The following is a 16,344-nucleotide window of genomic DNA, read 5'->3' as shown; positions in this document are numbered from 1 at the left end:
CAATTTTATTGTTCAGGTCAGATCGTATATGTGTGCTCCAAGATATTATAGCAAATGGTTCAACCCATGAAGCAACTTCTGTTCTACAGATCTACATTTTAGCACGTGTCATATAAATCAATGTTTACGATATCGTATCGTACAGTGGCGAAGATGTGTATAAATGAAACGATTGTTTCTTCTACTCCTCTGCATTCCTGCCCTAGATTTGTTGTTTTGTCTGACTCCGATCATAAACTAAACCCTCGTCTAAAACTCATTCCTCTTCTCCACTCGCTTAACAATAAATCGAAACGGAACGATGCCATCGTGCACGAAACGCTTCAACTTGCCGAACGAAACGGCCGCGCACCGCTCCTCCGCCATAACCCTGCCCAAATCTTCGCAATCCGACACGCAGTACTCGGTGAACTTGATCCGCCGCACGCCGCCGCCCTCTTGTGGTCGAATCTCAAACTCGTAGTAGTACTGGCGAGCCTCGATGCGCCGCCCAAAGTAGATCAGCACAAAGTACACCATCCCGAGGGTCACGTTGGACACGGTATAGAACAGGAAGCGCCTGTTGAACGCGTCCACCAGCTTGACGCCGCTCAACGGAGTGTCCTCCGAGAACACGATCCAGTAGCACTGGTTGTAACTCAGCAACTCGCCCATTTCGTGATCGTTCACCAGGTGATCCTCGATCTGGTGTTGCATTCCGGTCCAGTCGCACCTAAAACGATCATCAAATTACTTCAAATTTTAAATTACCACCTTCTATCGAAGAAACGTACCGAAAAACATTCAGTTGGGAGCCGATGCAGCCGTACGACCGGAACTTGCACTCCGTCACGTGCAGTGGCATATCCGACGGCGTGAACGTCCACGTGCATCCGCGCAATCTGTTCGGGCAGGCGGACTTGGTTTGCGCGATGGGTGGCATGCTGACGCCGACGCGCTGGAAGTTTTGTTAATTTGTAAATATTTAAGTGAATCGTTGGTTTGAGTCGAATGCGGATGGCGGGGCCACGCGGTTGTCCTGCAGGATTTATCGTATTTTTCGGCATATTTTTCTCGCTAACAGTTATAAATTTTGTTTTTCCTTTATCATCGTTGATCAGAAGGCACGCAGTAGGTTGAGTTCGGTGAGGTTTCAGTGTTACCAGATAACATGTTAATTTTATTTCTAAATAAACAAACCAAGAGAAGTTGAAACGTGTAACACGTCGGTCGAGATAGAAATTTAACTATTTTTTATGTACAGTACTGTCGTTCTACGCATAATTGTCCCATATGAGATTCGCAATTCGCAATTTTCAGTGTAAGAACGGGCCTTGACCGATCTTATGCACTAGGTTCCCGACGAACACGCACTGCCCTTACACCTACATCTCACCCTTGCTCTGAGTCAGTACGAGCACCACGCTAGAACACGCTTTGAGTGTTCGTGCCAGGCATGCACACCTTCTTTTCCGATTACGCATTTTAACTCGGCCGGGGGTGGTACATTACGTAGGGTTTAATGTAAGTATAAGCGCCTAACCATTTAAAGTGTGCCTATCAACTTTCATTAAAGCAAAAACTGTTTTATGTTTAGTTTGAATTCAAAAACTAGTTGTTATTTTACTGTGTAATGTTTTCTGCTGAAATCATTCCTAGAGTTGAGTCGTGTTTATATGTTGCTATTTCTTTTGTCGCGGTGTTTTGTTACAATTTTTGGTCCTAAGCATTTTATACAAGTTTTTCAAAAGTACAATAGTAATATTTGTGTTAATTCTTTAATCATTTCATAATTTGAGTAAGGGCTCGAACCTCATTTGTTTGAAGAAAAGGGTGAAGATTGAAAACAATGGACAGTGAAAGAAATATACTATTTGAAGAATCAATAGTAAAAGAAAGATAGTAATTTATGAAGTAGATAAAGAAATTAACAATAGTTAATAAATAGAGGCAACAAACAAGCTTAGATTGTATAAGGGAAATTTATAGGGCAGATGAACAATTATTCAAATAGATAAATAAAGATAAACAAAATTGACATCGCTGCCAAATTAAGGGAAAACAGACAGTTTGTTACAGCAGCATCAATTAGTAAATAGAGTGGAAAAGCGTTGAGAAATAAGAGAATCATGAAAGAAAAAAGAAAGAAAGAAAACAAATGGACAATAATAAACATAAGGCGTGTTAGAGAATCAGTGAAACAAAATAAACAGAATATAGATGGTAGATAGAGAACCTGGAGCTTATTCGAGAACGGACATCTCAAACCAAAAGCACCAATCGAAGCACGAGAACCGTCAAACGGAGGTACCAATCGAGCAAAAGACAAAGGATTTTGCTCGATAGGTACCTTGGCAGCTCAGGCCCGAGATGTCCGCTCTCTAATAAGCTCCAGGCTCTCTAATGGTAGATAAAAACGGAAAGAAGAGAAACCCCGTTGTGCGATGTTTCACTCAACATACTGCGAATCAAAACAATACCGTCTACAATCACAAATTACTTCCCTGTCCCACATTGTCGCGCCTCTTTCTTTTAGCCGTCTCGAGTCTGACCCGCGGTGGTCAAAGGTTTACGAGCCGTTTCCACAGGCCACCAGCTAGGTCATCATGAAAACCAAGCCAACGTGGAGGTAAGAAAATAGGACACTTGCAAGGAACCAGAGCTATACTGTCTTGATCAAGAATGATCTAACAGGACTACGGACGTAGTCAGTGACGCTCCTTCCAGGATGTTCCTCACCTGAGCGTCAACTGAAGAGGTATCATCAGCATCATTCGCACTTGGCCTGCATTGTCCCATATGAGATTTGAAAGATTTTGACTTTGACATTTTTAAGTTTAGTTTGGATTCCTTTGTGGACCACCATTCAGTGAGGTACTCCTGGATATTAGCTCCTGAAAAGTGCTTTAAAAGTGCAAAAATGCCTCACGGCAAGAAAAAGAGGCGGTCCTCACCAGCAGGATCGGCAGATTTGAAGAAGCTAAAGAATGCCGAAGCGCTACCTGCAAAGCCAGGCAGTTTGAGCAAGGATGCTCAAAATTCGTCTGGAAACCAGTTCGCTACCCTCCCTGTGGACGTGAGCGAGAAGGAAGAATTTGAACGACGGGAAAAGTTGCCACCCATTTTTGTAAAAACATCGTCTTCGGACTCGGTGCGAAAGTGGTTGACCGGATTTATCAAATCTGGTGCTTTACGAGCTTCCATTCGCTTGTGTGCTGATGGACTCAAAATTCTGCTACCTACCAGAAAGGATTACAACTACGTTCGGGATTTCCTGAACAACACAAAGATTGAATACTACAGCCATTACGATCCAGGTAAACGCCCCATGAAACAGGTCCTCCGAGGCCTGTACGACATGGATGTGAGTGTGCTGAAAGAAGAGCTCAAAACTCTTAAGTTGAACGTGATCGAAGTCTTCAAGATGACGAGACACAACAGGACATCAAGTATCGTGACCAACTGTACCTGGTTCATCTCGAGAAAGGATCGACAACGCCTTCTGAGCTGAAAGCAGTTCGGGCTATTTTCAACATCATCGTGACTTGCGAACGTTATCGTCCAGTGCACCGTGACGTGACACAATGTTCGAACTGCTTGCAGTTTGGACATGGTGGAAGGAACTGTTTCATCAAGAGTCGTTGTGCAACCTGCGGAGGTGAGCACAAAACTCAAGCTTGCGAAACAATCAACGAGAACATCGAAGCGAAATGCTTCAATTGCGGCGGCGACCATTCTACCAAGAATCGAAGCTGCCCAAAACGTGCTGAGTTTCTAAAAATTCGGCAGCAAGCGACGACGAGGCACCAACCAAATCGTCGCCAAACACCACCAGCATTCACGGACGTGGATTTTCCTGCTTTGGCGTCACCTGGAGCGGGATCTGTTCGAGTGGTTCCAAATCTGCAGCCATTGCCGTTGAATCAGCGGCAAAAAGTTGCAGAGAATACAACACCTCCAGGCTTCAATCAGCAACCGAGGGAAAACCAACCAGCATCAACAGGTGAAGGCAGTAGTGACCTGTTCTCACCACAAGAACTTTTGAACATTTTCATCGAGATGACAACAACACTGCGTGGTTGCAAAACTCGTCAGGAACAAGTAAGAACTCTTGGAGCATTCATCTTAAAATACAGTTCGTAGTTTACTCGTTCTCGTGATTTTGAATATTTCAATGAATTTAGTTTTTAGTTTTAAGTTAGGATTAGTTGTTAAAGTGATTTTTTTTTTACCCAAATGTATTTGATTCAATGCAATAATGTAAAACAATTTGAAGTAAATAAAATAAATGTGAACAGTTAATAATAAAACTAAAAATACAACAAAGATGAAGAGCATTAGGCCATACCACTTAGCATGTAAATGAAATGTAATTATTATAAGAAAGTTCAATAAAGACATATTTAATTAAAAAAAAAAAAAGTTTAGTTTGATGTGTACCTTAAGAAAAACACATAAAATCTGGTACTTTGTTCGCAAACTCATTAAAAACAACACCAAGTCTGTTTGTCCCATCGTTAAACTTCTACGGATAATTGTCCCACCAAGTATTTTCTTACACGGAATCATCAGTTTTACTATGCATTATGTCTTGTTTACCAGTTGTATAGCAAGATAATCACAAATAAGGGTGATAAACTGCTAACTGGGGCGATTAGGGACACATAGGGCGAATAGGAACCCACGGGACAATTATGCGTAGAAACACAGAAATCGATCGAAAATTTTTAATCGCGTTTTTCTCAGTTGTACTTTTTTGAACATGGGACAATTATGCATAGAACGGCAGAGTACTGGTCAAAAGTATATTACATTAGAAGATTTGTCAAACCTAACTTTAAATTCAAATTATTGGTGTTCGCCCGTGTTTCGACCAAACTTCATGAAATTTTCAGCATAAGTATTTCGCAATGTCTATTTTCAGATGCTTTTCGAAAAACTTAGCTACTTATTATCATTTCAAAGTTATTGATTTTTTCGTTAAAAATGCGATTTTGACCGACACTCACTATTTTGATGATATCTCCCACTTAATTTTAGATAGTTTCAGAATGTTACCTAAAATTTCAACCAAATTCATTCACAACAAACAAAGTTTCAGCGGTTTGAATTTTGGAGGGGTCGCGCAAAAAAAAGCCCAGTCATATACTTTTGGCCAGAAAAAAAACCGAACCAACTGGCATCCGAGACTTTGCTCGTAAATTCGTATATGTGGAGACGTGCAGTCTTGTTTTTTTCATGTTTATTTTCATTGCTTTTGTGTCGCTGTTCATGGGAGGGGCCGTAGCTGACTGGTTACGGTGTTCGCTTTGGTTCTGGGTTCGATACCCATCTGCTTTGTGGTTTGGTTGAGCGAATGCATTACTATAAATACAAAGAGACGAGAACAGAACACTGATGAAGTCTGCAAGTAGTAGCCGAAATACGTATCTGTCAAGATACAAAAATATATAGAGGAATTAAAAGGAATAACTTGTCTCTTTGTATTCATAGTCACACATCTGCTCTCAACGAGAAAGTTAAGAACATAGATATTTGAAATGATGAATATTCGCAATTCGCAATTTTCAGTGTAAGAACGGGCCTTGACCGATCTTTTGCACCAGGTTCCCGACGAACACGCACTGCCCTTACGCCTACATCTCACCCTTGCTCTGAGTCAGTGCGAGCAACACGCTAGAACACGCTTTGAGTGTTCGTGCCAGGCATTCGCACCTGTTGCGATTACGCATTTGATCTCGTTCCGGAGGTGGTACATTGCGAAGGTTTTGATTTAAGTGTAAGTGCCTGACCATTTAAAGTGTGCTTATCAACTTTCATTAAAGCAAAAACTGTTTTAATTTTAGTTTGAATTCAAAAACTAGTTGTTATTTTACTGTGTGTGTATTGTCTTCCTGAAATCTTTCCTAATGTTGGATCGTGTTTATCTGTTGCAATTTCTTTTGTCGCGGTGTGTTGTTTAAATTTTTTGGTCCTACACGGAAAAGAGTTCTATCCAAAATTTAACAATTCAAATTAGCTGGCTTCAAATTGGTGAAACAGTGATTTTTTTGGTTGAATCAGCTAAAATTACAGCTAAATTTACCAACCAGTGATTGGTGAAATAGCTAACCCTGATTGCTGATTTGCTTTCCAAAACTGACAGCCCAAATCAAAATGACAGGAGAGATTTTACCAAAAATAATGGTGTTTCAGCACAATTTTGCGTAATTTTACCAAAAAATTAGCTGGAACCGGCAGCATGGATTTTTTGACAGGTCATCAGTTCGAGACCAAAACAAAGCATCGTCTTGTATCGTGTTCGATCCTGTTTGAGCCGCTCAGTTCGCGAAGTTTTTTGATGGTTATGTGTGCTGTTTGAGTGCAAGTGCAAGTGCAAAAGGTGATAGAATGTGTTGTGTGAGTGAATGTGTGAGTGAATAAATCAAAAGCCTGGAAGGTTTTCTGCGGATCGGCACCTGAAGGTAAGTTTCAGTAGATAAGGTGAGAAGTTTTTTTGTGTTGAGAGAAAGTGGTTAGAAGTTGAGCCTCTCGTTATTGTTTGGATGATGCGTAGGTAAAAACATGTACTTAACATAAAGTGGGAGCATCCCTAAACCACGTGAACACTTTGGCAGGGGAAAGGGGAGGCTGGCGATTGTCCACAGTATACTTTTTTGTATGGACATCTGTCCACCTGGAGGGGCAGCGGGTACAGAATGTCTAGACATAGATTGGCCAATGTTTGACAGCTCCGAACAAATAGGGTGCCTAATGCCTTTTAAGCACATCCATAAATATTGTTAAATATTGTTAGAAATGAAGTTAAATTAAGTTCAATTAAGTTAAATTAAGTGAAATTAAGTTTAATCAATTTAAGGTTACTTAAATTAAGTTACATTTGGTAAAATTTAAATAAAAATGTAGAATTCAGTTAAAATCAGTTAAATTGATAAAATTTAGTTAAAATTAGTTAAATTTAGTTGAAATTAGTAAAATTTCGTTAAAATTGATTAAATTTAGTTTAAATTAGTAAAATAAAGTAAAGTTTAGATAAGTTCAATTAAATTTTGTTGAATTAAGATGAATTTAAAAAAAATAGTTAAATTAAGCAAAATTTAGTTAAATTCAGATACATTCAGTTGAAATTAGTTATTTTTTGTGTGATTTAGTTGAATTTGCCCAAATTTGGTTAAATTAAGTTGTGTTAAGTTAAATTTAGTAAAATTAAAAAAAATAGCAAAATTAAGTAAAATTAAGCAAAATTAAGTAGAATTAAGCAAAATTAAGTAAAATTAAGGGTGCACAGCAACGAAGGAAGTTGTTGTCTTCTTATTCCAAAATTGTCAAACTTACGGACCCAATCCTGCAAGAGTCTGATTGTAAAAATAGTCAAACTTTGTTGTAAATAACTAAGAAGACAGTAATTTAGGGGATGAATAAAAAAATATATCGATAGTTCCCGTAGTTTTGAAGATACTAAAATGTCTGTAACAGAATTCTGGGTGCAAAAGCTATGGTTGATGTGTACCGTTAAGCAAAATTAAATAAAATTAAGCATAATTAAGTAAATTATGTAAAATTAAGTAAAATTAAGTAAAATAAAGTAAATTTATGTAAAATTAAGTAAAATAAAGTTAAATTAAGTAAAATTGAGATGAAATTATGTTAAATTCAGTGAATATATATCAAATTGATTTCAATCAAGTTTAATTAAGTAAAATTAAATTAAATCAGTTAAATTGAGCTTAATTAAGTTGAAAATGGTTATATTTAGAAAAATGTAGTTGAATTTAGGTAAATGTAGATGAATATAGGTAAATGTAAGTACATTTATTCAAATGTTATTACATTTGGCAGAATTCAGTTAAATTTAATGTAATTTGGTTGAATTTAGTTAAATTTAAAGTTATTTGGTAAAATTCAGTTAATTTGAGTTTAATTAAGTTAAGTTAACTTTAATTAAGTTAAAATAAGTTTATTTAAGTTAAATTAGGTTAAACAAAAATAAATTAAGTTAAATTTAATTGAATTAAGTTAAATTAAGTTGAATTAAGTTAAATTAAGTTGAATTAAGTTAAATTAAGTTAAATTAAATTAAATTAAGTTAACTTTAATTAAGCTAAAATAAGTTTGATTAAGTTAAATTAAATTAAGTTAAATTTAGTTTCATTAAGTTATATTAAGCTAAATTGAGTTAAATTGAGTTAAATTAAGTTAAATTTAGTAGAATTTAGTTAAGTTAAGTTAAATTATGTTGAATTAAGTTAAATTTAGTTAAATTTAGCTAAATTAAGATAAATTAAGTTAAGTTAAGTTAAATAAAGTTAAATAAAGTCAAATAAAGTTAAATAAAGTTAAATTAAGCTAAATAAAGTTGAATCAAGTTAAATTAAGTTTAGTTAAGTTTAATTAAGTTAAATTAAGTTAAATTAAGTTAAATTATGTTAAATTAAGTTAAATTAAGTTAAATTAAGTTGAATTAAGTTAATTAAGTTAAATTAAGTTAAATTAAGTTAAATTAGGTTAAGTTAAGTTAAATCAAGTTAAGTTAAATTTAGTTAAATTATGTTAAAGTATGTTAAATTAAGTTAAATTTAGTTAAATTAAGTTGGATAAAGTAAAGTTATTTTGTTTAAGTGAAAGTAATTTGATGTTATATTTAAACTTTGTTAAATGCAAAACATAGTTTAAATTTAACATGAATTTACTATAATTTAACCAAAATAACTTTTTGTAAGTTTTTTTTGTATTTTTGTATTTTTGTATTTTTGTATTTTTGTATTTTTGTATTTTTGTATTTTTGTATTTTTGTATTTTTGTATTTTTGTATTTTTGTATTTTTTTATTTTTGTATTTTTGTATTTTTGTATTTTTGTATTTTTGTATTTTTGTATTTTTGTATTTTTGTATTTTTGTATTTTTGTATTTTTGTATTTTTGTATTTTTGTATTTTTGTATTACTGTATTTCATTTTTTTTATTTGTCAATAGAATATCGCAACAAAGCCGTACAATTAGGATGATCAACTATAACATAGTTTAAAAGCCTGGAAACTATTGAAACATCCAAAAAACTTGCTGGACTACCAAAAAACGTACCAAGAATAGCGGAAAATCATGCTACACCAGCAAAAGTCTTTTTGAAAATAAAAAACAACTTTACAGGCAGCAAGGGATTTTTAAAAATGATTTCGAAATTACCAGTTGAAACAGTCGAAAAATTAGCTGGACCTACCAAAAACGAAGCAAGAACAAAAAAGAAACGAGCTAAATCAGCCAAAAGGCTGGGTGAATAATGCGTGCTTTGCAGGCAGAAACGGAGGCTTTTGAAAGAAAACTTGTAGAAATAGTGGAAAAATTAGCTATACCAACCAAAACACCTACCAAGAATAGTGGCAAAGTTGGCTAAACTAGCTAAAAAGATGTGTGAAAATACCTGGCTTCGCAGCCATCAATGGAAAATTTTGAGAATGATTCCAAAAAAACTGGTTGAAACAGCCTAAAAACTCGCTGGGCTAACTATAAAACTTCCTAGAATACCATAAAATCTAGCTAAAATAGCTAACAGACCTTCTCAAAACATACAGCTTTTGAGACTGACAGCATTTTTCCAGCTTGCAAATTAGTAAAATTTACTAAAAATTTAGCTAGATTTATCATTTTTAGGACCTGGATCCAGCTGTCAAATCCAGGATTTTTTTTAGGATTTCCAGCTAAAAAAAATCGTGGTTGGAAAAACAACCAATTTTTTTAGGGTTTTTAACCGAAAATTAGTAAGATTCACGATAAACCTTCTTTCCGTGTAGGCATTTTGTAAAAAATAAGCAAAAGTACAATACTCGGATTAGGTTTTAAAAGGTTCTAAGCGCCAGTTGTAAACAAAGCCATTTTTCGATTGGTTCCCGAACAATGTACGAACCTCGGTACGAACTAAAAAATAAAAAAAAAATGGTTAGAATTGTTCATCTGCACGTAGTTTTAATGCTCTTTACTGAAAAATAATGAAAATTTGATTTTTATCAGAGAAAAAAATCAAATAAGTATCGGAGGTCGTGATGGCTGTTACGACGTATTGCAAACTAACCAGAGAATAGTAATATTTGTGTTAATTATTTGATCATTCCATAAATTGAGTAAGGGCTCGAACCTTACTTGTTTGAAGAAAAAGTGAAGATTGAAAACATAGATAGTAAAGGTAAATCTACTGTATAATACATACCAAAAAGTTTCTTCTTTCAGTTATGGTGGTAGAAAGAAAGGAAAATTTAATTCGCAATTCGCAATTTTCAGTGTAAGAACGGGCCTTGACCGATCTTATGCACCAGGTTCCCAACGAACACGCACTGCCCTTATATTAAAAGAAAGGAAAATTTAATAGAATAAAAAAAAATATTGTTATTGTTTTTTTGCTTTTATTATCAAGCATTTGAAATACTTCACCTCTCCGATAATAGTAACATGTTGCACAAACGCAAATTTCATTCCCTCGAAGAAGACGTTCGCTTCCCAACTTTCTTGACAATAAAACGAAACGGAATCTTCCCGTCATGCAAGTAGTGCTTCAACATCTTGAACGAAACTGCAACGCACTTTTCCTGCGCCATATTTGCAGCTAAATTGTCACAATCCGCCACACAATGTTCCACAAACTTGATACGGCGCAAATCTTTCTCATCTTTGGATTGAATATCAAACTCGTAATAGTACTGGTGGGCGTCCTCCCTCCGGCCAAAGTAGATGATCATAAAATAAGCCATTTTCGCGGAAACATTCGAAACGTAGTAAAACAGGAAGTGCTTGCTGAACGCGTTCACCAGCTTTATTCCGCCGAGAGATTTGGAATCTGAGAATGGCATCCACGATTCCTGGTAGTGACTGAAAACTTCACCCAACTCGTGATCCTCGCGCAGATGATCTTCAATCTGGTGATGAATGCCTTGCCAGCCACACCTACGAAAAAAAATTCTCTAGTCACTCTCACTCCACAAACAAAGAGCAGAACATTACTCACGACAGAATCTTAAGCTTCGATCCGATGCACCGATACGGGCGGAACTTGCACTCCTGCAGATGCAGCTCCATCTCGGCCGGACCAAACACCCACGTGCATCCTTTCTTCTTGTGCGGACAGGCAGCTTTGGTGCACTTTTTGGTAGAACTTGGGAGCTTATCTTCGTCGCGAGTCATCACTATAGCTCGACTTGAGTCACTGCGCGCCAATCGGAAACTAAATGCTGTGACTCAACCACTCGACTTCATTCATCAATGCACATTTTGTGCATTGATGTTTGTAAACTTCGATAATCTGCGCCACACTTGGGCAAGTGCACTGCTTAGGTATCTTGGTGAAAATGTGTACGAGTTTTATTTGATAACATTTTCCGATTTTAGCTCTGAGCGCGACGGGGTTAATCTTATTAATTTTTAATCAATAAACGCTTTTCAATATGGTTATTTTTCAATTGTGTTTTTACTAGAATTTAACTGTTCTGTTCCAGGATGTTACATTTGCATTTCAGAGATTTGGAGAACCTTTCAACTGAGATCAATTCATAAGCCTTTGCAGGGAGGATACATATTTCTACGTTTAGATTTTGCTAACTGGGTGTTCTTTCAGGGAAAATTAATTTTGAGAAAAAAACTATACTTAATCCACCTTAAGGTGGTTGGTGCCTTCCTCACATTCATAAAGTCAATACATTCAGTAAAAATAGCAACATTCCCTTAACATGTTTAAAAAATCAATTTTATTACTGATTTTTATTGATAGGGTTCGCAGACCTTCAATTTTTCTGGCTCATCGGCAAGGTCTGATAAAAAAAAACCTATTCAACGAAAGTTCACATGGAAGATTCAGACATTAGTTTTAACACAATATCTCAGATCCGGCCTCCAGAAAGTATATAAATAACACTTAAGTGCCAATAACTTTTGATAGGGTTGTCAGATCCTTGATGTTTTTTTTTTTTTGTCCGCCTTGTGGGCAGATATTGGGATTAGTTCACCTCGACCGTCCTAGCGACTATCTTTTGTGATTCCCTGTTATACTCTTAAGGCTGCAATTTTTGCTCGAATCTTATTGAGAAGAATCAAGCTATCTGTTTACAGTCTTTTTTCCAATGCACATATACACTGGTACAGTGCGCCTGAACGCAGTGCGTTGAAGCGTGGTTGTGCGAAAGGAAGAATTCTCCTCTCGTGTTTTTTGAGTCCGAACACTCATCGTATCTGTTAGCGCATCTTCAGCTAGTTGGCCAGTCAACTATCTTCCGAAGTGCACAGATCAGCCGAAGCTAAGTAGTTGTAGTTGACCTAGCGAAGGAGAAATGAGCAACTTTTTGAAGAATTGTTGTGGCTCGCAGGCTGTTGATGTCCAACTTCAAATGATGAGGACGGAAGGGGACTGGAGCGGTCCCTGTTGGCTATTTTTAGATCTCTCCCCTTTGTCATCAGTTTTTTCGGCTCTCTCGTATTGACCCGACTGTCGTCAGTTGGCATTGGAGCTCTTCGCCGAGTAGTCCATTTTTGACTAACTCGAGGTTTCTCCAAAGCGCAGACAGCAGGGAAAGAAAACCCTGTACTGATTTTGCGGGATGATCAAAGCTCCAAAGCTGCCACCCGAGGATTGAACCTCTGACCTTCCGCTTGTTAGGCGGATCCCGTAACCACTCGACCACGGCAGGTTGGCAAAATGATGTTTTAGGCTCATTTGAAATGTCTTTCAATTATCCAACTAACGATGGGTCGCATGATGGACCCGGACATAATTTTTACTGAAATATCTGAGATCCGGCCTTCAAAAAGTGTATAAATAACACTTAAGTGCTAATAACTTTTGATAGGGTTGTCAGATCCTTGATGTTTTAGGCTCATTTGAAAGGTCTTCCGATTATCTAACTAACGATGGGTCGCATGATGGACCCGGACATCATTTTTATTGAAATATCTGAGATCCGGCCTCCAAAAAGTGTATAAATAACACTTAAGTGCTAATAACTCTTGATAGGGTTGTCAGATCCTTGATGTTTTAGGCTCATTTAAAAGGTCTTCCGATTATCTAACTAACGATGGGTCGCATGATGGACCCGGACATCATTTTTATTGAAATATCTGAGATCCGGCCTCCAAAAAGTGTATAAATAACACTTAAGTTCTAATAACTTTTGATAGGGTTGTCAGATCATCAATGTTTTGGGCTCATTAGAAAGGTCTTTTTAATACCTTTTACACACCCTTTTTACAATCTTCCGGACATACGCCAAGATCGTTTTTTTAGCATAACTTTTGAAGTACTTAACTAAACTTGCTGATTTTAAATAGAGACCTATGGGACCCCAAGACGGATCGAATGAGACTAATACGGTCAAAATCCGTTCATCCAGTCCGGAGATAATCGAGTGACATTTTTTTTGTCCACCCACCTACACACATCCACACAGACATTTGCTCAGAACATGATTCTGAGTCGATATGTATACGTGAAGGTGGGTCTACGAGGTCGAATTAAGAAGTTCATTTTTCGAGTGATTTTATAGCCTTTCCTCAGTAAAGTGAGGAAGGCAAAAACCCTAGATCTATGTTCCAATATGATTACTACAGTTATTGTTCTTCCGAATAATGTTCAAAACATCTAGGATTTCCCTTTAAAAATGTCAAGGATCCCTTTTTAATTTTGTAATTTTTTTTAATCATTGTTGATTTATCGACTTGTCAGAATTGATGATTTGAATGTTTAATTTTAGTGTTTAATGAAACATCCAGTTTTAACCAACATTTTTTGATTTTTCTTTTATTTATATTAAGTTTTTTTTTTTAATACGTAAAACAGTTTTCCCATTTTAACATTTAGAACGAAAAACATTTGGATTTTATTCGAGTTGTCCGACAACTGGAAATCTAACTTTATCTATAGTAATTCAAATTTTAGGGAATCCAACATTTGGAGAAAATAAATGAAATTTCAATTTTGATCCTGTTGGTTTGACATGAAACTGCTGTACATGCTGTACAATAAAGTCGATAACAGTATAAACAAAACGAACTCCTACCTTCACGGATCCTGGGATCGCCTTTTCCACTTTAACTGTCCACTGCTGATGCATCTGCTGGTCATCATCAGGCCAATTTTCTGCAAAAAGTTGAAACAAAATCGAATAAAATTAGATACCATGACCAAGAACCACCCTAGCTGGTAACTAACCCTTTGCTTTGGCGCGCAGTTTGGCCAGCCTACGGGACATCTTCGACAATTACTGATCACTTTTCAGCAGCGGGTTCTTCCGATACTGGCCGGAAGTGGCAACTGTAAGACAAAACACGTTGCGGAAAGTCGCAATGAACCTAGAAAACCGACGAAGGTTAAACGGCGGGAAACGGATTCTGTCAAAACAAAACATACACGCTTATTGGGAAGAACGCTAAATCGCTAGGGTTTTAGCTCGATCGAACACGTTGACATTAAAAAAGCGAATATTAGTGTGTAAAACACTCACACTTTAAAATGTTTTCACCGAGATTTTTCAACAATTTTACACAACAGCTTCCAACAACAGTCAACAGTTTGCTTCTAAAACTTCAAAAACTGCTAAACGTCGTCGGCTAAACTGTCGACTGTGGAAATGCCACTTGACTGAGTTAATTTTCACACTTTTTCAAAGGAAATTGGGTACTAAAGCCCTATGTAAATTTTTATGTACAACGGTAAAAAACACGATTAAAAACCATTTCTGATCACTTTTTTTTCATTTTAATGCAATTTTTTTTTGACCAGACAACATTTTTTCGATGGATCAACTATGGTCCCCTTAGAACGAGCTGTCAAGTGGGAGCTTTTCTGTCAAGAAGGACCGCGAGGTTAATTTTTCAAAATTGATTTAAAAATCCATTTTAAACTCTTTGTGGTCGTACAAAGGGTCATTGAACTCAGAAAAATAAGCTTTATCGCTGTAAACAATAATATCAGCAATCTAAGCTTCATTTTAGGATCAAATTGCAAGGCTCATCGGTATCTCGTTGGTTGTCGGCGGAAGCTGAACGATTCCGGGCAATGGCTTGGGACCAATTTGTTCGTATATTAGCCACAGTCTGGAACTGCCGACGTCCGCAGGGAATGTTCTGGTGGGGACTATTTTCGAACCATACAAGTTTGGTCAATATTTAAATTAAATTAAATTATTAAGAGCGAGTCCACGAGCAAAGCATACCCATCTCGCATCGACCTCACCAATCTGCCTGAAATTTTCAGGGGTTGCTTTTACATATAAAACTAGCATCTGGCCAAAATATGAGCACTCTAGGTCAACGGGAAGTGCGGCAAATCGGGACACAATGTTTGAAGGTCCAAAAACGTCAAAAATCGTAAAAAGGCTGTAACTTGGGCAAAACTCAATTTAATTTCAAAATTCAAAATGCACCTGAAAGGGCTTAAAAAATGCTATAAAATGCAGGGTAGAGCATCCCAATTGGTTAATTCTAAAGGGAGTTATTGGCATTTTAGTGAAAAAATAGCATAATTTTCAAACAGAAATAAAAAAAGTGTTCCATCCAGATATCAACTCGGTTCGACCTGCAACTTGTAGGGGACATCTGGGACTACCATCTGAGACTGTGACCGCTTTGGGTAAGGCAGTTTAACATATTAAATAGACACTTTTACTTTTAGTGAATTTTTTGGTAGTAATTTTTTGCTCAGAGGACCCCTTTGATCCCATTTTCTGGTGATAATTTTATCATAATCGTGTTCCTGAGACAATTTTACATTAGAAACATGCATAAAAATGTTTGTTTTCATCCATTTTAACCCTTTAAAAAATTAAAGTTAAAAAAACTTTGATTCACATTTATTGAAAATCAAGTTCGTTTCCAAGGATACTAGAAGATGGCACCAGAAAAAAAGCAGCTTCTTAATTTTTTTATCTTTCATTTTTTTAAAGGGTTAAAATGGATGATAATATACATTTTTTATGTATGTTTCTGCTGTGAAATTGTCTCAGGAACACGATTATGATAAAATTATCATAATAAAATGGGATCTAAGGGGTCCCCCGAGCAAAAATTTACAACCAAAAAATTCACTAAAAGTAAATGTGTACCGTCAGTGGGGGTGACTATGGGTCAAAAAACGATACACCTCTCGTATTTGCTTAATAACAAAAACAATTTAAATAACATTGAAAATCTTTCAACGTAGATTTGTTCTTAGATAGTTTACTGACATTTTCTCAAAATATGGTGGATTTTGATGAACACTGCCTTAAATGCCAATTGTTTGAAAATTGACCCAATCTCACCCCTTAGAGGGGGTGTCATTGGGTCAAATGAAACTAAAATGATGCTCAAATACAACGATATGGTAAAAACAAGTCATGCAACAGTGTTTCTTGTT

The 16,344-nt window shown here is 36.3% G+C and overlaps 1 protein-coding gene across 4 annotated transcripts; it reads right to left on the bottom strand.

Moving 5' to 3' along the window:
• Positions 1-249: 249 nt before the first annotated feature.
• On the bottom strand, positions 250-14,317 carry LOC120427536 (uncharacterized). Of its 4 annotated transcripts, XM_039592404.2 has the most exons (4): positions 14,161-14,317; positions 14,009-14,088; positions 774-937; positions 250-712 (listed from the first exon to the last, which is right to left on the bottom strand). In XM_039592404.2, exons 1-4 carry the CDS (start codon positions 14,198-14,200, stop codon positions 250-252), a joined length of 747 nt encoding a protein of 248 aa, XP_039448338.1. In that variant the 5' UTR covers positions 14,201-14,317. The 4 variants fall into 4 exon arrangements, with proteins under 4 accessions (XP_039448338.1, XP_052563842.1, XP_039448337.2 ...); XM_052707882.1 differs by lacking the exons at positions 14,009-14,088; positions 14,161-14,317 and adding an exon at positions 10,401-10,585; XM_039592403.2 differs by lacking the exons at positions 14,009-14,088; positions 14,161-14,317 and adding an exon at positions 10,180-10,308.
• Between the last annotated feature and the right edge of the window lie 2,027 nt (positions 14,318-16,344).

The sequence above is a fragment of the Culex pipiens genome, chromosome 2, assembly GCF_016801865.2.
Source record: "Culex pipiens pallens isolate TS chromosome 2, TS_CPP_V2, whole genome shotgun sequence".
NCBI lineage: Eukaryota > Metazoa > Arthropoda > Insecta > Diptera > Culicidae > Culex > Culex pipiens.
The sequence above is the reverse complement of the archived record's forward strand: the minus strand, read 5'-3'. Positions and strand labels throughout refer to the sequence as shown.